This window comes from Leucoraja erinacea, chromosome 1 (genome assembly GCF_028641065.1).
Source record: "Leucoraja erinacea ecotype New England chromosome 1, Leri_hhj_1, whole genome shotgun sequence".
NCBI classification, from domain to species: Eukaryota; Metazoa; Chordata; class Chondrichthyes; order Rajiformes; family Rajidae; genus Leucoraja; species Leucoraja erinaceus.
The window spans coordinates 94,340,781-94,365,098 of record NC_073377.1 but is presented as its reverse complement, the minus strand read 5'-3'; the positions used below and the strand labels follow the sequence as shown (position 1 = coordinate 94,365,098).

The following is a 24,318-nucleotide window of genomic DNA, read 5'->3' as shown; positions in this document are numbered from 1 at the left end:
GATTGCTCAAAGAATCAAGCCCAAATAGCAACAGCCATGGTCACCATGGGTCAGTTGTTTTGTTTCTCTGCAATTGTAGGTTGCTTCTTGCCTGGACATTGGTGTTCATTACACCACAGCCCCGGGCACAGCCTTCAAAGAGGCAGCAGGCGTAGGCAGGTTGAATGGCCTCCTGCTGTGTCGAATAATTCTACATATTTCAACAGTAATAAAAAGGGACAAGTTCTACAACAAGCATCTGAGCACTATTTCCATTTCCACAGTCTGCAATTAAATAGTCCATGCCAATATCACTGATAGCCTGATTATCAATATTCTCTTGAGAGTTATGCATGTTTTTTACATTCTTTTCCCACTGTTTCAATATGAAGTTGCTAACAAGACTCCAAGACAGCTGGTGGAGGCTTGGCTGTAATTCTTATACTGATCTCCATTCCTATAGGTTGACCTGGAGAAGTTAGCCTTGGTTAGCTCTCTCTGGCTCTCATGTGGCACAGATGCTGCTGCCTTAAACACCGGTAAAGATATCAACATCAACTAATTGGTTCCCTCCAAAGCGTGAGAGTTGACATGCTCAAGAAAATTGGACCATAAATTTAAAAAATAGGTTCTTACTAAACGGTAAGAAGCTTATTATCATGCTTTAACACTAGTTGGATGGGAGAGTATTTCATACTGAAAGTACCTTTCCACCACATATACTTTCGCTTCTTAAAGCATCTCCCAATAGACCCATAGGGGAACTGCAGTGACGAGGTGTGAAGGACTTGGTTCTTCCTTGAGTCCAATGCAGCTTCGGACAAGGAATATGATGTTTTCCTTATGATTCTTTTCCGGATTAAATTAGTCCTTAATATTTCCTCTGGAGCTGTCAGTCTAGACTGTCTGGAACTTTGGATGTCACGTCCGACAGGTGTGAGACTAATCACTGACCGGGGTACACCTGCCTCTTTACTTTAATGCTTTAAAATGTTGGCCGTGGCTGAGGAAACACAGAGCCCGTGGGAACTCCAGCTAAATCTACTCAAATAGGAAAGCTGGAATGCCTTAGTGTTGTCATTATAATCTCAATTAAACCTACGGCAGAAAGGTGCTGAAGTGATTCTGTGGGCTATTTCTGGGCCTGGAGATTTTTCTCCTCTTCACGAAACCACAGTTCGTCATTATCATGCCATGAAGACAGGCCGGAAACGCACATAGTCTCTTGCCCAGGGTAGGGGAGCTGAAATCCAGAGGACATGGATTTAAGGTGAGGGGGGGAAGATTTAATAGGAACCTGATGGGTAACTTTATCACACAAAGGGTGGTGGGTGTATGGAACACACTGCCAGAGGAGGTAGTTGAGGCAGGAACTATCGCCACGTTTAAGAAATCACATGTACATGGATAGGATAGGTTTAGAGGGACAGTGGCCAAACACGGGCAGGTGGGATGAGTGTAGATGGGGCATGTTGGGCAGTGTGGGCAATTTAGGCCGAAGGGCCTGTTTCCATGATGTATCACTATGATTCTGTTGGTAAACATGCATCTGAAGTGGTCGGCTGAGAAGGCATGGGATTGGAATTTTCAATGCCCATCACTCTATCTGGATTTCAACATTCCCATAAGGTGACAAAATGGCGCAGCTGGTGGAGCTGCTGCCTCACAGCTACAAAGATCTGGGTTCGATCCTGACCTCAGATGCTGTTCATGTGGAGTTTGCACGTTCTCCCTGTAACCATGTAGGTTCCCCTGGGTGCTTTGGATTCCTCCCAAGTCCCAAAGATGTGTGAGTTTGTAGATTAATTGGCCTCTGTAAAATTGTTGCTAATGTGTAGCGAGTGGATGAGATGGTGGAATAACATAGAACTAGTGTTACCGGGTAATTGATGGTTGGCATGGATTCAGTGTGCACAAGGATCTGTTTCCATGCTGTATCTCCAAACTAAAACACACATATGACAGAGTTTTGTTATAGAATCATGCAGCATAGAAAAAATCCATATGGCGTCAAGTTGGGAAAAAGCGTCAAGTTGGGAAAAGGAGAAGTACAATGGGATCTGGGGGTCCTTGTTCATCAGTCTATGAAAGTAAGCATGCAGGTGCAGCAGGCAGTGAAGAAAGCGAATGGCATGTTGGCCTTTATAACACAAGGAGTCGAGTATAGGAGCAAAGAGTTCCTTCTGCAGTTGTACAGGGCACTAGTGAGACCACACCTTGAGTATTGTGTGCAGTTTTGGTCCCCTAATTTGAGGAAGGACATTCTTGCAATTGAGGGAGTGCAGCGTAGGTTTACAAGGTTAATTCCCGGGATGGCAGGACTGTTATATGCTGAGAATGGAGCGGCTGGGCTTGTACAACCTGGAGTTTAGAAGGATGAGAGGGTATCTTATTGAAACATATAAGATTGTTAAGGGTTTGGACACGCTAGAGGTGGGAAACATGTTCCCAATGTTGGTGGAGTCCAGAATCAGGGGCCACAGTTTAAGAATAAGGGGTAAGCCATTTAGGACAGAGATGAGGAAACACTTTTTCTCACAGAGAGTTGTGAGTCTGTGGAATTCTCTGCCTCAGAGGGCGGTGGAGGCCGGTTCTCTGGATGCTTTCTAGAGAGAGTTAGATAGGGCTCTTAAAGATGGCGGAGTCAGGGGATATGGGGAGAAGGCAGGAACAGGGTATTGATTGGGGATGATCAGCCATGATCACATTGAATGGCGGTGTTGGCTTGAAGGGCCGAATGGCCTACTCCTGCACCTATTGTCTATTGTCTATTGTCCACTGAGTCCACACTGACCATCGACCTACATCTGCACTAATTCCATTTATTTTCCCCATATTTCCTGCAACTGTCCTCTGATTCACTCACCTGCAGACTAGGGGCAATTACAGCATCAAATTAGCCCACTATCCACATGTCTTTGGGATGGGGAGGAAACCGGAGCACCTGGAGGACACTGACAGGAAGAATGTGCAAACTGCACACAAATAGTCCTTGAGGTCAGCAATGGAGCTGGGTCGCTGGAGCTGTGAGGCGGCAGCTCTATCACTGTGCCACTACGTCACCCAACCCAGTAAACCACCCTTGCAGAGTTCAAACTAAAGCAACCTGGGTTACTTTTCCTCTTGTTCACTTGCTGCAGTCAGGGAGCATGTAACTCTCTACCTGTTGGGTACTTGTTTACACAATCTGGAACAAGGTACCAGGTAGGCGGCAGGAATCAAGTTGAAATAAAAGGGAAGATGTGCAAACTACTTTGTCTAGAAACTGGAGTTCGTCCTCTTTCGGTTTAACATGTTTCACGAACCAAAGTCATCCACAAAATTGGCTAAAAATGTAACTGACCATTTTGAATTGCTATCTCATTCCGATGTCTTCCATGTTTTCCTTTCCTCGGGCCCATTTCTCAGTGCCACTTCATCGCAAAATGATGGCCTATGCTTTCTAATTTACACGTAACAGCTTTTAAGTGTGTTTGGAGGATACAAAAATCCATACAAATGGGTTGTTTTAAGTCCATTGCCTTCAGACTTAATAGGACCATAATTTACCAGGGAAGATCAATGATACATTGAATTGAATTGAATTGAAAGATGCAGTGTGGAAACAGGCCCTTTGGCCAACCGAGTCCATGCTGGCCATTGATCATCTGTTCCCACTCTTTCTGTGTTATCCCACTTACTCATCCACACCTTACACACTAGAGGCAATTAAATATGCAAGCAAATTATTTCATTGTGACCTGTCAAATGTGACAATAAAGTAATCATTCATTCATAGAGACCAACTAACCCACAAACGCACATGCCTTTGGGATTTGGGAGGAAACCAGAGACCTGGAGGAAACCCATGTGGTTACAACTCCACACAGACAGTACCTAATGTCAGCATCGAACTCGGGTTTATGGCTCTGTGAGACAGCAGCTCTACCACCTGAGCCACTGTGCCGCTCTAAACTAAATGGTTTGGTTTAGGATTGAAGGTGGTGCATTGCAAAGGAACTTGCCGTGTCAAAGCCAGGCAGCTTTGGTAGGCTCACAGGCCTACTGCTAATGTTAAATCAGGGTTTAAAAGTGTGGCTTCTTGCTGTAGTCATGATCTCCTTCAACCAAGACCACCCAGGCAAATTCCAGTTCAATTAAGTTTTTGATGTCATTCACAACGACAGCAATAACAGTGAAGTACAAGCAGCAGCGATGGACTGACCTTCACTCCGTGCCGGCCCGGCATCCCTAGATCACCCGGCTCACCCTATTCCACGTCATGGCAAAGAAAAGCAGGAACAGAGGAGGGAATATCAGGAGAAAAGCATTAAAGCAGCTTCTGGACACAGACAGTCAATAAGCCTGGCTAATTATACCTTGATATGTGTAATCTGTGTGCGGCATTCACAATTTCCACAGGCGCATTCTACAGATTAAAACAAGAGGATTTAATTTAATCTATCTCATCTTGATTTCAGATTGGAGAAATGGTATTCATTTAGCTGATGTTGTTGGTGGGGGATTTGCCAACATGTATTGGAGAAGAATTGTAAATAGCTGTAATTGTTTTGTTTTAATTCCATGATCAACAAACTACAAAGTATAAACACAACAACCTGAGAGGCACTTTTAGTATCCTGTAGGCCTGCCTGACATTCTAGTGAGATATTTAAGAAGGAACTGCAGATGCTGGAAAATCGAAGGTAGACAAAAATGCTGGAGAAACTCAGCGGGTGAGGCAGCATCTATGGAGCGAAGGAAATAGGCAACGTTTCGGGCCGAAACCCTTCTTCAGAAGTCTGAGTTTCTCCAGCATTTTTGTCTACCTTCTGGTGAGATACACTGGGTTCCAATCTCTCTGGGGTTACAGTGGGAAACAGACGGTCTAAACAGGTGAAATGAGTTACAGGGATATCCTCCCACACTCGGGGGATAAAGTGGGGAACAAATGACCCCCCACCCTCGGGTTACAGTGAGGTCCAGACAGACCCAATTCCTTCCGGCGGATAAAGTAGGGGAATGGATAGTCTAACCCCTAACTCAGTGTTATAGTGAGTTACAGACAAACTTGCCCCAACCCTGAAGTTACAGTGAGGACCAACCAGCTCCAACCCATCCCAAGGCTCTAGTGATACACAACCTAAACCTATCAACCCTTCCTGGGGTTAGAGTAAGGAGAGTCAGTCACTGTCCCTTTGGCAGGCTTTGGGGAGGGGGGGGGAGGGGAATGTGGGGAAGGGTTTCGGTGACGAACACCAACTATTTTGCCTCCCCCTTTCTGTGCTCTGGCATAACAGTGAGGTACTACCAACTGCTTTGCTCCCATCCCACCCCACTACCATTGGCCCAGTACAAGTGGTATTCTTGGGATTGGTGAAGTTGAGGTGTTAATAGTCTCTCCACCACCCAAAACCCTGTCTCTCACTGCAATCCTGGTGTTTGCACTTCTGCAACTATCTAACCCAAGTTAATTCTGCTCCAGGAATCTGAAGTATTACTTCAGTCCAATTGCCTCATTACTGAGCATCCATTCCTCTAAGCTACTTGATTCTTGATGGTCAAGTGGATGACAGCTGATCAGGTCATAATGTGCAAGACTGAGGAATAAGATGACACTTCATGTGGTCCAAAACATGAAAGGGACAGGCCAGGTGATGAGATCACAGCTCCCTGCCCCATGTCCCAGGTATGCTTACAAATTATTACAATCTATTCGAAAATTTGACGATATTACATAATGTGAAACAACACACATGTGAAACAACACACACGGAGTAAGTGGCCTCAAAGAGATAGTCGCAAAATGCTGGAGTAACTTAGCAGGACAGGCAGCATCACTGGAGTGAATGCATCCAGAGATGCTGCCTGTCCTGCTGAGTTACTCCAGCGTTTTGTGTTTATCTTCATACACATGGCCTCAAAGAGAGATCACTTTCCATAAATAGCTATTTTCTGAGCATCCCATTGGCATATTAAACAGGTGGCAAAATTATGGGCGAATGATCCATTTCCTTAACTTGGAAGGCCTGCTTCTTGCGATCATGAAAAACCAGGCGATCCATTCATTCAACAGCACAGCGAGGCAATTTGCACCAAAAACTGTGCAGGCCTTAAATTTCAATCAAGTACAAGTTGCTCCATCCAGACAGTAGTGCCATCAAACTATGTCCAAAGAAACAGGGGCAAGGTGGTCAATAGTCTTTAAGAAGGAACTGCAGATGCTGGAGAATCGAAGGTACACAAAAAAGCTGGAGAAACTCAGCGGGTGCAGCAGCATCTATGGAGCGAAGGAAATAGGCAACGTTTCGGCCCGAAACCCTTCGTCAGTCTGAAGAAGGGTTTCGGCCCGAAACGTTGCCTATTTCCTTCGCTCCATAGATGCTGCTGCACCCGCTGAGTTTCTCCAGCTTTTTTGTGGTCAATAGTCTCCTGTGGTAGTTTAACAGTGGAAGCAGTATGGAGAATGAACACCCAGTAAACCTTGCTGTACACTGGACAAAAAGCAACAACACATTTTCTGTGCAGGACCAATGTTGGAGCCCAAGAAGTTATGTGATTTAAGGCAAGAGAGTTAATTAGAGCTTTGTACACTGTATGAATGTGAGCAAATGTTTCCTGGTTAGAAAACGCAGCTGACCTTGGGGCCTGAAGATCCAGACAGGCCGATTTCACCTCTTCCAGGTGGCCCTCCATCTCCTTTCTCTCCCTGTTTATCACAACATAAAACATGCAGAGTTACAGATATGCATGCTCCAATTTCCTTCAACAATTATATTGCAAATTCCTGACCTTCCAACTTTGCCTCTGGGAACTAAATTCAGGTTTTACTGCACCTCCGGTCAGCGTATGTTGCACCCAATCAAAGGCATCTGATGGTAAATTCACTAAAAGGATTTTGCTTGTGTACATTGGGCACAAACCTGAGGCATTTTTAGGCACCGGGCACAATTGACACGATTGACTAAACACAAAAGTAGCTTCTTCTGAAACTAATTTATATTGCACAGAATTATACACATCTTTACTTTAAACAGAAATGCAAATCTTTTCTTTCCCTTGCCTCTTCCCCTCCCCAGTGAAATGGGCAAGGTGCCATTAGTCAGTGGACCCCTCAATAAACCCAAGACCAGTATGCTCAGACATTTTGAACACGATATGTTGACCTCACCTTTGTTCCTGGTAACCCAGGCAACCCGGGTTCTCCCTGAGGACCCCAAAAGCCTGGCTCCCCCTAAAATACAAAGAGCAGAGTTAACAATACATTCAAACTTCAATGTGGATTTAAACTTTTAGCTTGGCAAAAAGAAAACTGTGATTTTAAATTAAGTAGCCATCCAAGTAGTTAATGGGCTAAAGGTTTGGTGATTAATGGTAAGTGAATGCACCACGTATGTGCAAAAACTGCATTATAAAGAACTACTTCCACTTCAAATAGATGCGTGTTATGACCACAGCCAACCTCAAACAGCCGTGAAATCTGAAGCATACAGTGCGCAGCAAAGAGAGGGAGAGATTGCAGTCTCATCACCAAGCTAGCACCAGGGCACAATCATCTGAGCAATTGATGTGTGAATCTTACAAGACTACAGAACAAGAACTGGGATGAGGAATTCGGTTGGAGAGCTGTTTTTGACCAGGATGTCATAGAATTCCAGCTTTTCCAGTGAAGCAGCTTCAGGTTGGAACCAGCATGTCTCCCAAGGCAGAGGACATGAGAAGAGTCAGAGCACTTTATTCCTTTATTTAGTTTAGTTTATAGATACAGAGTAGTAACAGGCCCACCGAGTCCAGGCCAACCAACGATCACTCATATGCTAGTTCTATTCTACACACCAGGGGCAATTTACCAGGGCTAATTAACCTACACACTTGTATGTCTTTGGAGTGTGGGAGGAAACCGGAGCACCCGGAGAAAACCCACATGGTCACAGGGAGAATGCACAAACTCCATACACCCTTAGTCAGGATTGAATCTGGGTCTCTGGCGCTGTAAGGCAGCAACTCTACTGCTGTGCTACTGTGCCGTCCTGTTGTGCCACTGTGCTGCCTGTATTATTACAGCCAATGCTTGGATAAGACTCTCTTAGGAGACACAGGCATTGCAGATGTTGGAATCTTGAGTAAACCACAAAGTGCTGAAGTAACTCAGCTGGTCAAGCCGTCATCCATGTTCTCCACTGATGCTGCCCGACTCGCTGAGTTACTCCAGCACTTTGTGTTTTACTTATGACTCTGAAGCACTGTGCTCTTTGTGACCTCAGACCTACAGAAAATGCTTGAGAGCCAGCATCCAGCTCCGAGACAGGCACTGCCAACTCAACTTTCACTACAGTTCCAAGGGGCAATGCTGTGTCACATCAGAAAGGGGAAGCAGAGGGAAGGTCGGGGGAGGGGAAGGGAGCGTTGCGCAGGTGGAAGTAGCTGGATAGTGTTGGTCTATTGCGATGTCATCAGTGGGAGGCTAGAGCATAGGTCAAATGTCCAAGTTCCTCAGTCAGGAATGAATGAGAGCTCTTGAAAAGTACCCTAAGTTGAAATTAGACCTTGTATGGCCTTTCACATACTCCCAGTTGCAGCTTTTCTTCAGCATTGTCAGCATAGGCAGTGCCATGCTGACAATGTAGTGGCAGGATCTCTATGTTTGGCTGGCTTTGCCTCTGCCTGCAGGCTTGACGGGCCTGGGATTAATTTAGCCTGACGGTCACTGCCAATCAGAGTAACAGTTCCAGTTTCCTGTGGCTATCGAAGGACATGCTTGAAATATGGGATCAGACTCCATGCCGGAACTGATCCTTTTGTGATCAATTGATCCAAATGAAAAGAAACACCCCCCCCAAAAAAGTCGATTTGACTGAAGAGCTGCTTAAATAAATATTCATTTACTGTCATCATTTGGAAAATTCCTTACTTGTTATGTAATTCTGAAAATATTTTTCCTAGTGCATCGGAAAACTTTAGTTCAACATTGGCTTCTGTGTTTGCTCTTCCAGACTTGGTGCTAAAGCTGTATTGATGCAACTGCATGGCTCTGGTATGTCAGGAGACAGCACATTTTTCAATGCACACTTTGGGTTTATTCTCAAGCAGACAAACTTCTGTTCAATCCAGATGTGTACAAACTAAACTGCAAATGAAAACTCCACCATGGTTTCTCCTTTTACTTCCAAGTTCTTCACAAAATATCCCTAACAGCTCGTACCAATAAATGAAAGCTGCAACAGCTGCTGCGATAAGTACCATCCAATTCAAAAATTAATGCCATTATGTCTGTCCCATCCCTTTTGTTCTCCTTCAGGATGAGTGATATTTCACGTAAGGGAATGCACAAATGACTACTAACATGGGAAGCTTGAGATGCATTTGAGATGTTGAGAAAAAGTCATTGAATTACATACTGTGCAGATGAAAAAAGAGTAATTTGTCGCAAGCAGTGAGAGGTGCAAATGGTAGTTCTGCACCCAAAGATTTTCTCCATTTGCTAACTGCCAAAGTTTTCAACACATTATTGGATTATTTTTTCCATCAAGATCGCTGTTTGTATCAATTAGTTCATAGATAGGAGCTGAGGTAATATTTTGCACAAGGTAAAAGTCCAGCTCAAGCTGGGTGGTCACTTAGTGCCTCATCTTGTTTCCACTGATCACGTAACTGTGGAGTTTTTTGAAAACCAGGTGGTTGCTCAGCACAAAAAAACACTGTGTCCTCGTTAACGTTTTACTTTTATCAGCCCTGCGCTTTCATGCATTGTATATCTTATTTACCTGCATGTTCGTCCCCCTGCGGCCTATTCATGCTGCATTCATTATTGAGTAGAAACAATGTAAATGCTACACTGGTACCCTGTTGAATGCAACTTCATTGGAGTCCTGATATGTTAATAAACACTGGACTTCCAACAGTTGATCAGGAAAGACATTAACAATCACCATGTCATGACAGGAGAAACTGTAATTGATTCTTAGATACCTTACATTTGAACAGGGAGTGGCATTAATAAGCCAAAGGCAACATTGATTCCGTTAATGAAAAATACTGCTAAGGACAAATACCAATGAATAATAAATTACTAATTTCACCGTTCACTACATCACGTTTGGCCAACTGAGGCCCTATTTGTCTCACCCTTCTACTCTTTCCATACCACCCAGTAAATGATTTTCCCCCTTTCAAATATTTATCCAGTTTGGTTTTGAAAGTTACTGCTGAATCTTCTTCCACCACTTTCTGAAAGACAAACTAACTCAAAAAGTTCCTTGCTGCGGCAAATGATTTTATGTAACTGATTAGCTCTATCACTGCGCATTAGCAGCATGGTCAGAAGATCTTTTGGAATGACATTGATCTGCTTGTAAGCTCCTGAACACTGTCTTTCAGGCTGTTACACTAAAGGGGCTGTCTCACTGCGGCAACCTAATTTGCGAGTTTAGAAGAGTTTAGGAGAGTTTGTAAAAATGTCATGTTGAAGACCTCCTTCGACCTCCTTTGGCTATGTTGAAGACTAGCTTCGACTAGCTTCGGGAAAATTGGTTCCGAATAGTGGAGAGTGAAGACGACCTCCTTCGATCTCCTTCGACCTCCCTTCGACCTCTCTTTGACTATGTTGCAGACTATCTACGACTACCTTTGACTACCCTTGATTACCTACGAATAACATGCCGACCTAGAAGAATTAGAATTTGAATTACCTTTATTGTCCTACTTCGACTAAACCTATGAGTAAAAAAAGTATCAATTTTTTCCATGAACCTTTTTTTACTCACAGGCATTTTTCAACACGTTGAAAAATACGACGCGACCCAGCTGAGGCCTCGAGTACGCGGGGATGAAGGAGAGTTACAAAGACCTCCAAGGACCTCGTGGCGACCACGCTGCGAGTATGAGTCGAGGGCAAACTCGCCCGAACTCGCGGATTAGGTCGCCGCAGTGGGACAGCCCCTTAACTGGCTCAAAAACAGAAGATAAAATGCAGCATCTACCAGAAAGTGGTATGGCCAGTCCTTAGAATATAGGTCTGTCCCACTGGCCAACATTACACTGAGGCATTTGTGCATGTGCATGCGCCACACATGCACACACAATCACAAATGCATGCTCGCACAAATACACACACAGATACACTCACACTACATACATAAACAAATGTACTGATACTCATGCATAAGGTGTGAGAAGTGTGTACAGCTTTATTCTCTAGCTTATGATTAATCTACAGTGGACGAATGCAGCTAGTGTATACAATTATATATTCACAAGCACTTGCGTAAACAACGAGTTCTGCACAATTGCATGCTGTGTTTTATATTAGTTTCATGAATATCTGTGGGAGTTTACATTTCACTTGTGCCACCCCCAGGAGGGCTACTGCCAGCTGGAAGCATTTGTTTATTTTGTGAGTAATCCTAGACCTGCCATTGCATGCAGCCAGGATAATCTTCACAGGGTTTTGTCTGCATTCAGAGAGCCCAAATTCTGGTGGATGTTGCAAGATCCGTGCACTGGCAACGACACATGCAAAGCTTGCAAATCCAGGAGGAAAACATAAGAAAATATGAAACAGCAGCAGTAGTTGGCCATATGGTGCTCAATATTTATCCCACCATTCAATGAGATCATGGCTGATCTGAATGGTGGTCTGAGCTGTGTTTTCCTGTCTACGCCCCATAAACCTCAATTTCCCTCTGGTCCAAAAATCTATACATCGAAGTCTTGAATATCCCGGATATCTTAGCTGGGGTTAAAAAAAAATCCAATGATTCACAATCTCTGAGAGAAGAAATTTCTCCCAAGCTATTCTGAAACAGGTGATTTTATAACACTGGCATTACATGCTCCCCTTCCCTCCCAATAGTTCTTGGTTTTCCCCATCAGAGTAAACACTCTCACATCATCTAACATGATCGTCCTTCTAAACATCAGAGCACATGGGTCCAATCCACTCAGCAGTAACAGGCAAATGACGAGTTCTGCACAATTCTGCTGAATGGAAATCAATGAAGAGGACTGATTCTTACAAACACCTCCTAGGCATATTTAATTAGGCGTCCTATCTATAATAGGACCATTGAGTGATTACAAGAATGAAGTCCAAGTGAAACAGTTTTAATTGCATGACTAAACCATAGTGCCAAATTTTGAAATATTTCAAAGAAGGGAACATTCACTTTCAATTTTGAAAAGTACAATGTGAAATGCTTTGCATGAGTAACTTGTAATAATATAATTTAAAGTTCTGCTATTTCCGTAAACAGTCAGTAGTACAACGTCAGATCTCTGCATAGTTCTAATTTTGAATCAGCTCCTTTGCTCTATCACTGGCAACAGATTGCAGAGGGTTTGTTATAAAAGTCTACTTACACTCACTTCTCAGCTTGCACACTAAGAAAAACTTTTTTTGAGCTAGGACTTGCAAGTCAGAAAAAAAAGTTGGAGCCTGAGAAGTGCAGTGAGGAGGCGAATATAATCAGAATGAGGAAGAGAGAGAGAGAGAGTGAGGGAGTGGGACAGGAAGAGAGGTGGAGAGGGAGAGATGGAGAGAGGAAGAGAGGTAGAGAGGGGGAGATGGGGAGAGAGGAAAAGGGGGAGAGAGGAAGAGGGGGAGAGAGAGAGCATAATCATTCTCTCTCTCTTGCACCCTTACACTCCCTCACCCCTTCCCTTTTCCCTTCTCTCTCTTTAACACACTCTCATTGCTTCCTCTGTCCCATTCTAACTTCCCTCTCACACTCCTACACACTCTCCCCTCCCTCTTCCCCAACAGTTTCCTCCTTCCCACTCCAGATTCTCACCTTCCTCTTCTACAGCTGTTTTTCGTCTGCCTTGCTCCCTCCACCACACCTCCACCTCCCACCAGTCGGTCCCTCTCACAGGTGCCTCAGTTACTTTCAGTCAGTCATGTTCCTTATCTACAGTCGTAGAGCTTGGAGCTGGAGGGCAGAGATGCACAGACAGTGGGGCAGGAAGGAGGAGACAGGGTCAGAGATCTGAGATCAGCACGAAGAAATGAAGATTATGCTACATGTGGTGATCCAGGGATCTGACATTTTATGGGATGGACGAGGAGCAGAATAGGGAATTGATGGTGGAGCCCGATGTGGATGAGGTTGAGAAGTCCTGGCCCAACATTCTACGACAGGATGGGGGGGGGGTCACAGTTCAGGCCCAACACAATGGTGCTCACGGACTGGGTCTGACTTGAGGTGAAGAGGTTGCACTGAACCCCAATTGCGAAACTCTAAGATTGTGTGCCAGGATTGATGTGGCCAACGGAAGCTATGGCTGAATTTACCTGCACATTAATTGTGCAAATTAAATTGATGTTCTTTTAGGAAGGAAATGATGAGACATTTCTTCAATCAGATTGGTGGAGAATCTGTGGAATTCTTTGCCACAGAAGGCCGTGGAGGCCAGCAGTGGATATTTTTAAGGTAGATAGATAGATTGTTGATTAGTACAGGTGTCAGAGATTGTGGGGAGAAGGCAGGAGAACTGAAAAGAAGGGTCTTGACCTGAAACGTCACCCATTGCTTCTCTCCAGAGATGCTGCCGGTCCCGCTCAGTTACTCCAGCTTTGTGTCCATCTTCAATTTTCTTGGCCCCGCTCTGGGAGTAGAAGTGGGGGCGGATCCGGACCGCAACGGCCGTGAGCTCCAGGCTGAGCTCGGCGATCGTTTGCCTGCTTCTGCTGCTGTTGAAGGTGAAACGTTGCGTCGCGTCAGGGTCTTGGGCCTGTCCCACTTTGGCCGTCAGTTCCGCGAGAGGCCGTTGGCGCGGGAAGTTTTCGTTCACTACAAAAATTTCGGAGCCCTGCACGAAGTCGCGCACAATTATATACCTCTCCGCACTTCTAAGTGGGACCAGCTCCGCACGGCCATACAATGCCCGTGCGCCTCAACGCGACCACGAGGTCGCGTAATTTGCGTGCCAAGGACACGCAAGTGGGACAGGCACTTTACTCAGCAGGTCAGGCAGCATCACTGGAGGAAAATGGCAGGTGACCCTTCTTCAGATTGAAACAGAGGGCGGTTAAAGAGCCGGAGGCGGGAAAAGAAGTTGGTCTTGGCCTTTTCTTGCCTCCAGTTCTTCAAACCCTCTACATTCTGTTTGAAGAAAAGTACGGACCCGATACATGACCCATCCTTTTCCTCCAGAGATGCTGCCTGACCCGCTGATTTACTCCAGCACTTTGTGTCTATCTTTGGCATATACAGTTCTTTGTTTCCACACTGTGTTGAAGAGCTCCATTAAGGAACATGGGTTAGAATCCCTAATGCTGCCATTATGTTCCCTGCCATATTGGAAAATTCCTACTGTGTCGGCACATTCCATGCAGATGAGAAAGAATTGCTACTTTGCATTATAAATATTCCCCATATATTTCAAGGCAGAAAGAAATCATGATACTTCAAGATCAATATCCCACAGCTACCATCATATTCCATGCGCAAGAGTGAGAATGATTTCCCAATCCTACCAACATATTCCATGCACAGGATCAATAATTCCCAAGGTTGCGTTATAGTCCATGCACGAGAGCAAGAATTACCAATGTTGCCATCAAATTCGATGCACATGAGTCAGAATTCCTGCTGCTGGCATGTTATTCCATGCACAAAATGCGCTCCTGCCATCATATTGCATTGCACGGGAGTGAAAGCCCCACTGCAGCCGCCATGCCATATGCGTAAGGGATGTGTAATTCCCTCTCCTGCACTGTCATTACATGCACTGAGAGAGAATTCTTATTGCTGCCTTTAGCGTCCTTGCAACAGATGCTGCAAGTTTCAAGATCAGAATTAAATTATTCCTGGTGATTTAATTGCTTCAGTCCCAAGTATCCTATTTTGTTGCCAGGATTTTATCATGTCTTGTGAACTAGGTCTTGATACTCCCCCGTCTCTTACCACTTTATTCCCTTTAATAGAATTTCCAGTGAGAATCATCTTTGAAGGTAACTTTGTCTTAAGTCTAACTGCAAAGAGGATGACATTGATTCAAATGCAAATTATTCATCTCCCAATAGATTTTTCTGTTGAATTTAATGATCATGAAAATGAATTCTGATTTCATGCACTTTGTCAAGTTTTAAAAGTTGGGGACAAGATAAAACCTTGGCTACAAAATTTGATGTTCAAGATCCTTGGCAGCTCACAGTTGTTGTTCAGTTGGCTGCACTGGCCCTGTGCTAGCAGGGTTGGGCGATACACTGGTCTACTGGAGTATTAAAGTGCATTATTTGGTTGTTTTTACTGGTGAACATACAATGCCGTGACTACATTTGCATGTCGTCACAAGGATATAAAGCACAAGTGAGCTGCTTGCACATTGCACTGCACACTGTCATTGACCACAGATAAAATAAGAAGGAACATAGTTCCTGCTAATGAATGACATTGACAAAGCTCCTGTGATGCCTCCACTAAACTTATTGGGACCATACTAAGCATTCCCTGGTGAGCAGTAGACACCAGATTGTTTATCGACCAGTGCTGAACAGAGCGAACATTTTTTTCCCCTAATACTGCTGGAGAATTTACTGGGACAGTAAACGACAAGTCTGAAGAAATTTGAATCATAAAGTTTTCTAAGTGTTCAGTCAATTTTGAATGTTAAAAATGGAATAAGGGAACACTTTTACAGGTTTCATATTTCACTTCTCTGTTCAAAAAATTGAAAATAAATACTGTAAACATGTTGCAGGATGGAAAGTGGAAGCTGTAAAAAACATCTTGATGGTGGACAGCACAATGTTTAGTGTTAGGTTCCATCAGGAGAAATTATGTCTGCTCCAACATATGGACAAATATAACAGCAGCCGGTTTCTGTCATTCAGTGGGACAGAAAATTACTAGATGGCTTCATTAAAGGGATGTTATCCTTTCGGAAAATCTTGTATGACAGAAATTCTTCAGGAACAACTTAAGGAAACCAAAGTTTGCAGCAGACGTGCTGCTATTCATTAAATCTGATTTTTCAGCAGCGTGTAGAGGAAACTATTTGTATTTTTCGCCAAATTTTCAAAACTGCAATCCTACATCATCCTGTTGTAGCAAGGAACTGCAGATGCTGGTTTAAACCGAAGGTAGACACAAAATGCTGGAGTAACTCAGCAGGACCGGCAGCATCTCTAGACAGAAGGAATGGGTGACGTTTCAGGTCACGACCCTTCTTATTGACCCGAAACATCACCTATTCCTTCTATCCAGAGATGCTGCCTGTCCCGCTGAGTTATTCCAGCATTTTGTGTCTATCCTACATCATCAAAATGGTTCAATACTGTTATAAAAGGTATTCCAAATCAGGATATCTGGATTTATTCCCTGTGCAAATTGTTTCTGTTAAAAGCTTTTGTTAAGCTCAATGTACACATATTTTTTCGAAGGGTAAACCAATTAAAAAATAAGCAATGCTGTTAGGTCAGCAGATGGCGGTAGTGTGGAGGGCAAGAAGAGGTGCTGTAGATTCCACTGCTATAATTCCCTGGTATTTCAATGAACATTCTTGCCTCATTACAGGAACAACCTACAGAGATGATTCCAGTGTAATCTATGCATTTTGCAGCAACAAGATTCTGAATATAATATATATTACTCTAAACTGGGAAGCACAATGGTTCAGCTGGGAAAACTGCTGCCTCACAGCATCAGAGACCCAGGTTCAATCCTGACCTACGATGCTATCTGTGTGGAGTTTGCTCGTACTCCCTGTGATCGTGTGGGATTCCTCCGGATGCACAGGTTTCCTCTCACCTCCCAAATATGTGCAGGTTTGTTGGATAAATGGCCTCTGTAAATTATCCATAGTGCGTGGGGAATGGATATGAAAGTGGGATGACCAGTGTGAACAGGTGATCGATGGTTGGCATGTACTCGGTGGACTGGAAGACCTGTTTCCTTGCTGTATCTTTCATTCTTTCAATCAATCAAATTGTTGTATGACTGGTTTGTCATGATACCATTAATTGATGAGTTTTTCCAGTAAGTCTGATCAGATATCCTGGTACGGTGGCAGCTCTGAATGTCACCATATTCAAGTGAAGTGAAACATGTTTGATTTTCCCATAATATATTTCTGTTTGTGAACTGACTCACTTGATCCACAAATATGCAGGTGCACTCCTCTGCACCTTCTCTCCATAGTGAAATACACTAACCACATCCCTGTTGTTCAGTGATCTAGTCCCTCTTGGGTTGGTATAAACAGCTAACATGAATCTCACATGTTAAAGACTGACTAGGTAGTGCCTGGAAGGTTGAGCACTGATGCCAGTGGGACGGCACAAAGATCAACATGCTGAACCTAGTGCTGTCACTGTTACGTTGATGACTTTGAATTTACTTCTGAGTTCATTTGGCCACAAGGATTATATTGTCTATTTTATGTTACTTGCCTTTATTCTCCTTGATATTTGGTAAAACAATTTAATCAAATCTTCCTTTTGTACCTCGTGTACCAAATGCAATGGATTTTTAACGTTATTTTGTGAGAATATACCATTTTCATTCCAATAATGCCTTAACGCATCTGGGAAATACTTGCATTTATTGATAACACTGGTGTGTGAAACAAGATTTATTTTTAATTAAAGTAGCCCAGTAGACTTAGCTAATCATTCCTTGTGCTGCCAAGAATCCTCCATCATGGAACCTACCCAACCCTTTAGTTTGCTGTACAAGGCTCTGCAAATGTTTTCTGCCCCAAGGACAGCCTGGTTGAATAAGAAATGTGGCTGTTATGCCAATAACACGCCCATCCCATCTCCATTACACAATGGCATTCATTTACTCACAGTGGAGAAGGGCAACCTTTCATGGAGTCATATAGCATGGAAACAGAACTTCTAGCTCACCAAGTCTGTGCGAGCCATCAAGCACCCATTTACACTAATCCCAGGCAAAATGAAAACTGCTGGTGAGATTCAGACTGCAGTTTCCTCAATCATTCCAAAGATGTGCAGGAATGGAGGTTAACTGGCCTATGTAAATTGACCCTGGTGTGTAGGGAGTGGATGAGAAAGTGGGATGACAGAGAACCTGTGTGAGCGGGTGATCAATGGTCAGCGTGGACTCAGTGGGCCAAAGGCCCTGTTTTCACGCTGTATCTATACACCAAACTAAATGGATGCAGTCGGGTCTTTAGGGGGGTGAGAGTCCGCCCTGTTTCAATGAATGCTGGCATGCATAATCAATAAGATCAAATAGAGCAAGTTGTCCTACAACTTTAGGCTGTGCATGCCATATGCAAGAAGAAGAAGGTCTTTAGGCTTCCTCTTTCTTCTAATAGAAAAATTGTTATTTTTAAAATAACAAACTGATATACCTTGAACATTGTCCAATGAGAGGCTTATTGCAGCAAGCTGACGTTTATATATTAATTTCAAATTAACACATTTCTCAATTGTATAAAATAAATTGCACCAGGAGATCAAAAGGAAATGTTTGTTAGTATCTCATTCGGGATATATTTACTTTGTGAATTATATAAATATAATTGGCATATCTAAACATTATTCAAGGATTTGAGGGTTGCCTTGTTAGAGCACAATAAACAAGAGTAAATTTACATCACGTTATGCCTTTGCAAATTTTTCTGTTCATTAGCCTCTAAGCAGATTTCTGCAAATAATTTGATGGAAAAAGTGCAGAAAATGTAAAAAAAAATTCTGATTTACAAATTCCAAATCTTTGACAATTTTCAAAAGGAAACCATCAAAGAGGGATTGACAAGCTTTAAATTCCAAACAAATAATGAAGGGAAGCTCTACAAACAGAAACAAATGAGGAGGTAATCAGAAACCAGGCAGCGTTACTCCACATCCATCCCAATGTACAGACTGCAGCAGTCATTACCTTTATCCCAGGGAGTCCAGGAAGCCCAGGAAGACCTGGTTCACCCTACACAGGAAAATTACAAAACATTATAGAAAAGTGTTCAGCCTTCTCAAGAGTCTTGCTTATCTCCACCACAATGGTAGCTAAGCAATATCCCGAATCAAGGTTCAATAGTTAGCAAATGCAAAAGGCCTTTTGTTTCCTTTGCAGGCAGTATGACTTTATCTGTTCTTCAACCAGGAAATATTTTAGTTTTTTTTAACAATCGGGTACAAACATGAACTGGGGTAAGGTTATCATTGGTGTTGCCACATGTTTGTGTGCAGTCACGGTAGTGTGCCACTAGGTGGCACCATGTAGCAAAACATGGCCCATCCACATCTGAGACCTGAATTAAATGCTGCTAGGTTAGAAAAGGTAAGAGTTTTCTCCTTATGATTGCAATTAGGTGGTTTTACAGTAAACAAGCTTTGGCAGTCTCAAACCAGCTCTCAGTGGACATGAACCCCCTACCATTCAATTGCCCCTCATTGTGGGACTAATTGGCATTGAGTAATCTGGCATATTTATCCGATCATGTTAAAAAAAAAACCTGATGTTCAGGCTTAACCTTACACGCCACTGCAGATGTTATCAGGGTGGGCAATTTGAAGGATGCCCAATCAAGGATTAATACCAGGTACTGCTGTTTGCTCTCGATTGCTGAAAATCTAATGTCACTTATTATGTGTGAGACTTATTCCTTTGTCACATCTCCTTCCCTTGAACAAGAGTATTTGTTTTCTTTCACTTCCTCCCTGAAAGGTGTTGACTCTTGTTTTACTTGAGTTTTACCAGGACTGACAGCCTCCTTTGAATGGCCATTCTTATCAAGGGAACCCAGATCTCTAGTGCGTAGTAAGTTGGACTTTGCAGGGGAGTATGGTCAGTCTTAATCTTTTCCCCATTTGATGTCCTTGCTGGATATGCTTTACTTCAAGAGGAAACTGGCTGTGATAACTAAAGGAAAAAGGTCAGATTTTTCTGAATCGCTGGACCAAGGAAGTAGAAGCCACTTGTAACATTTCACCACAGCTCTCAAGTGACGTAAGCTAATTCAGAGTAGATGAGACCTCAAACCTAACCCTCCTGAACTGCATGGCATAAAAACAATACTTAGCGGTAAACATACTTATTGAGTGAGCAGTGCTGTCTCCTTTATGATGTTCTTACAATGTGCATGATTCACAGCATTTACTGATCACAGTTGCCCTTTTGTCTATCATGGAGGGGATAATAAGATTCTTTATGAATTTTGAAGGGATATCAATGAGATTTAAAAATATTTCATCTAAAAACATCAAGAAAATATTTTGTTGTCTCTGAATCAAAGAAACAAACTCCAAACAGAAAATATAAATACGATTCAACAAGATCATAACACTGACTGCTACTGCATCGAGTTACTCGAACATGTGCTGATTTCTAAAGGACCAGAGGAATGCCATGCATACCACATTGATTAGCTGATGTGAAAGTTCATGGAAGTTCAGTGGCTTGACGCTAGGCTTTTCTTCTTGTGATCGTTTCCATTTTGAAACTATGAATAACTCCAGCAATGATGTCACTAACATGCATTGCAACTGCAATCAGCATTTTACTGTCAAACCAAAGTGCAGGTATATTAGCGTCAAAGAGAAGCAAACAGGTAAATACTTTAGATATAATCTTTGATCAGCAGTGGCAAAATGTCTCACCTAAATCATTAAGCCCTCTTTCCTGTTTCAGTTACTGACTGAAGTGAACCATTTTTTTCAGTGGCTTCTGTTTTTTCTTATTTCAGCATATTTCTTTTTAAATAACTTTCATTCATACCTCTTATCTGTGACACTTGCAGCTATTTCTGTAGCAAAAGTGAGCTTGACAAAGACAGGGAACTACTGCACCTACTTTGCTGTGAGTCTTTGTGCTGCACCACACAAAGACACATGAACACATCCACGTGAAATAGACAAGGAGAGGATTAGGATGGCCTCTCCATGTCTCTCAGATGTAATGCAGCAATCTCGCCGATCAGGAACCTTTCAACAACTCGGTAGCAACAGACAACATTGGAAACAATAAGCAAAGGTAGTGTTGGATTGCAATAGATCTCGGAATAGGCCACAGATACAATTTTAATGGGATGACGCATGGGGAAGAAAGGCTGGTCTTTGCTAAAGTTCAGAATTAAAGGGAACTTAAATTAAACATGTAAGAGCCTTAGAGGGTTGGACGAGGTGGGTAGGGAGAGGACTTTTGGTCTGGTGGGAGAGTTTAGAACTGGTATAGCTATCAGGACATTACCACAAACTATCTCTTTTATGAAGCATTCCTAATCAATTTGTCAGTCTTCTGATGGATGCATTTAATCTGGAGTTAAATATGACAAAGAAACGCAAATCAATATGCCATGATAGCTCTTGTAAATGTATTTGAAGTCGTCCTCATGCTGATATTGGAGCTCCAGGTTCTCCACAATTTGTAAACTAAATTAGTTCAGCTGGGTCATTGCATGGTAGGAAGAAGAATGAAAATGAGGAAACATTGGGTCCTGGGACTAGGGGAAAGTGAAATGTTGATGTGGCCCATTGCAATGAAAAGAAACCCGTCGTGCTCACAGACTGCATAGCTATGAGTTAACATGACAGTGGCAAAGTCCTGGCCAAAGGAATGTGACATGATGCAGCAAAACTGAAAATGAGAAAATAGCATTAAGCTAAGAAATAATCCCAAGGCACCATAGGTCTTGACTGGTTGGCAAGATGTAACAAGTGGTACGCCATAGGGATCAGTGCTGGCTTGTCAACAATTTACAATTATTATATAGGAAGCACCATCTCCGAGACTCAATGGGCCAAATGGCCTCTTATCATCAAAGGGAAATATCAATATGAAATATGTAAAATAAGGTTGCTAAATTTGCTGACGAGACAAAGACAGGAAGGAAAGCATGTTGTAGAAGTCACAATGAAGCTACATGCGATATTGATTGTAAGTTGGCAAAGATCTGGTAAATGACATATAATGAGAAAATATGAATTTACTAGTTTTGGTGGTAAAATGTAAAGGCTGCACATTATCTAAATGGCGAATGATAAGATGCAGGAGGATATCATTATTCTCCTTGGTTGCAATAAGCTCATGTACAGGCACAGGAAGTAGTTGGGATTGCCACCTCAGTGTTATTGTTGATTGTTATGGAAAATTGAATGCAAAATGAGGGAGGTTGTTTCAGGTGAAGCAATTTAATGGAATTCCATGTACAGGCGCACAACCTTTTATCCGAAAGCCTTGGAACCAGACACTTGTCGGATTTCGGACATTTTCGGATTTCCGAATGGAAGATTTTTAGCGTAGATTAAGTAGGTAGCGCGGGCGGCTTGAAAAGTCTGGAGCAGCTGCCTCCTCCCCGGAGACCGGGAGAATCATTGCATAAATGTTAGTCAGTTAGTTTGGAGGGATTTTATGTGGTGGTGGTGGAGTAGGGGTGAAGGGGGAAACTTTAATTCTTAGTCCCCTACCTGGTCGGCGACTCCCAACATCGCGGAGCTGGGGGCTCCGTCCGGCCGCGGGCGGCGCCGGTTGGAGCTCCGACCCCGGCAACTCTACCCCTGGCTGCGCGGCTCCAAATCCAGCGACGCTCCGCGAATGTTGGGAGTCGGCGGCCACAGCGCTCCGGAGCTTGCCGCACGGCGACCCGGTAAGGCATTGCCCGCTCCCCGCTGGTATCCCAGCGCTGCGATGCCGCCGACTCCCAACATTCGCGGAGCTGGGGCGTCCGGCCGCGGGCTGCGCTGGATTTGGAGCGCCTCGCAGCCAGGGTTAGAGTTGCCGGGGTCGGAGCTACAACCGGTGCCGCCCGCAGCCTCACCGGCCACAGCGCTGCGGAGCTTACTGCACGGCGACCCGGTAAGGCATTGACCGCTCCCCGCCTCTCCGACCAGGTAGGGGACTAAGAATTAAAGTTTACCCCTTCACCCCCCCTTCACATAAAAGCCCTCCAAACTAACTGACTAACATTTAAGCAATGATTTACAGATGTTTAAGCGTCTCCTGGTCTCCGGGGAGGAGGCAGCCGCTACAGTAGTACAGACCTGGGTTGACCATGGGTCGTTTCGGGTCAAGTTTGGCGCCAAACGCGAGCTTTGGTGCGCAGTCGACATCTGGAAAAAATGGCCGGTTTTCGGAGTTTTCCGGTTTCCGGAACTCCGGATAAAAGGTTGTGCACCTGTATTGACCTTATTTAAGAAAGCACATTAATGCGTTGGAAATATGTTCTGAGAAGATTAATTAGCCTAGTGTCTTTTGAGGAAAGGTTGCACAAGCTTGACTTGTATTTGCTAAAGTTTAGATTGAGATGCAACTTAAATGAAACATGTAAAATCCTGAAAGGTTTTGAGAAGGTGGGTTGGAAGAGGATGCTTGCACCTCAGTGGGAGAATCCAGAACTGGGGCCACTGTTTTAAAGGAAGGGTCTGCCCATTTAAGGCAAAGATGAGGTGATCTTTATTTAGAACTGTCCTCGTGATTGTTTGAAGCAGAAGCTTTAGATACTTTTAAAGGTAGAGTTACGTAGATTCTTGATAAACAAGAGGTGAAATATTATTACAGGTCATCAGGAATGTAGTGTTGAGGTTCAATCAGATGAGGCGTGATTTTATTAAAGGTTGGATCAGGCCTGAGAGGCCACGTAGCTCAAAATAATATCTTCTAAAATCATTTAATCTGAAAATGTAATTGATACAAATATATTGATCTCTTTTTCAAATGAAAAAAAAATATCAGCTGCTTAGTACCAATGGGATAACTTTGCCTTCCTGCTAAAGTGTCAGATGAGTGATGGATGAATTAGGACTCTGTTTCAGGTCACATTAGAAATGCAATTGACTTCAATGGAAATAAAAAATGGAAAGGATGTGAAATTGTGTTGCTAAATCACTCTCTGCTCTTTATATCAACAAGGCAAAATTATTCTCAGTGGTTCCTTTGGAAGCTGCTACAAAATGAATTGAAACACAATGTGGAAGGAAGTTTTAGTATCAGGATACTGGCTCGAAGGGCCAAATGGCCTGCTCCTGCACCTATTGTCTAGGATATTCCCAGTCTCTAACTTCAGGTTGAAGCTGATCTTTGGAGTACAGCAGGCTTCTAATTCCTAGTGATTTACGCACATGCCTGGTTTGCCTTAATAAAGAAATAAAAGAGGATTGAATGTAACCTGTACACCCATGTATGTTAAACACATTTTCACTGCAGTGCCCTGTTTCGGTCAATTATTAAACTGATTGATAACTAACAATTTTGTCAAATGTCAATCTCATTTATTCTCCATTCAAATACTTCAGGATAATGTCAACCTTATGACCAAATACCAATAAAACATTATATTTAGGTGAAGAAAAAGGCTGAACAATATTGAAAAACAGAATTGAATTTTAAAAATTCAATGTACTCAGACTCTCCTTGGTGAAAGATTGAGAGACTGCAAAACTGCACCGATGTAAAACAA

General features: G+C 43.2%; 1 protein-coding gene across 1 annotated transcript in view; it reads right to left on the bottom strand.

Moving 5' to 3' along the window:
• Positions 1–24,318, bottom strand: part of LOC129712534 (collagen alpha-1(XXV) chain) — a 628,211-nt gene that overhangs the window by 76,858 nt on the left and 527,035 nt on the right. Inside the window, exons 17-20 of the mRNA XM_055661434.1 lie at positions 18,807–18,851; positions 7,130–7,192; positions 6,599–6,667; positions 4,184–4,228 (exon numbers count right to left, since the gene is read on the bottom strand). Coding sequence (XP_055517409.1) covers positions 4,184–4,228; positions 6,599–6,667; positions 7,130–7,192; positions 18,807–18,851 — 222 coding nt within the window. The remainder of the gene's footprint in view (positions 1–4,183; positions 4,229–6,598; positions 6,668–7,129; positions 7,193–18,806; positions 18,852–24,318) is intronic.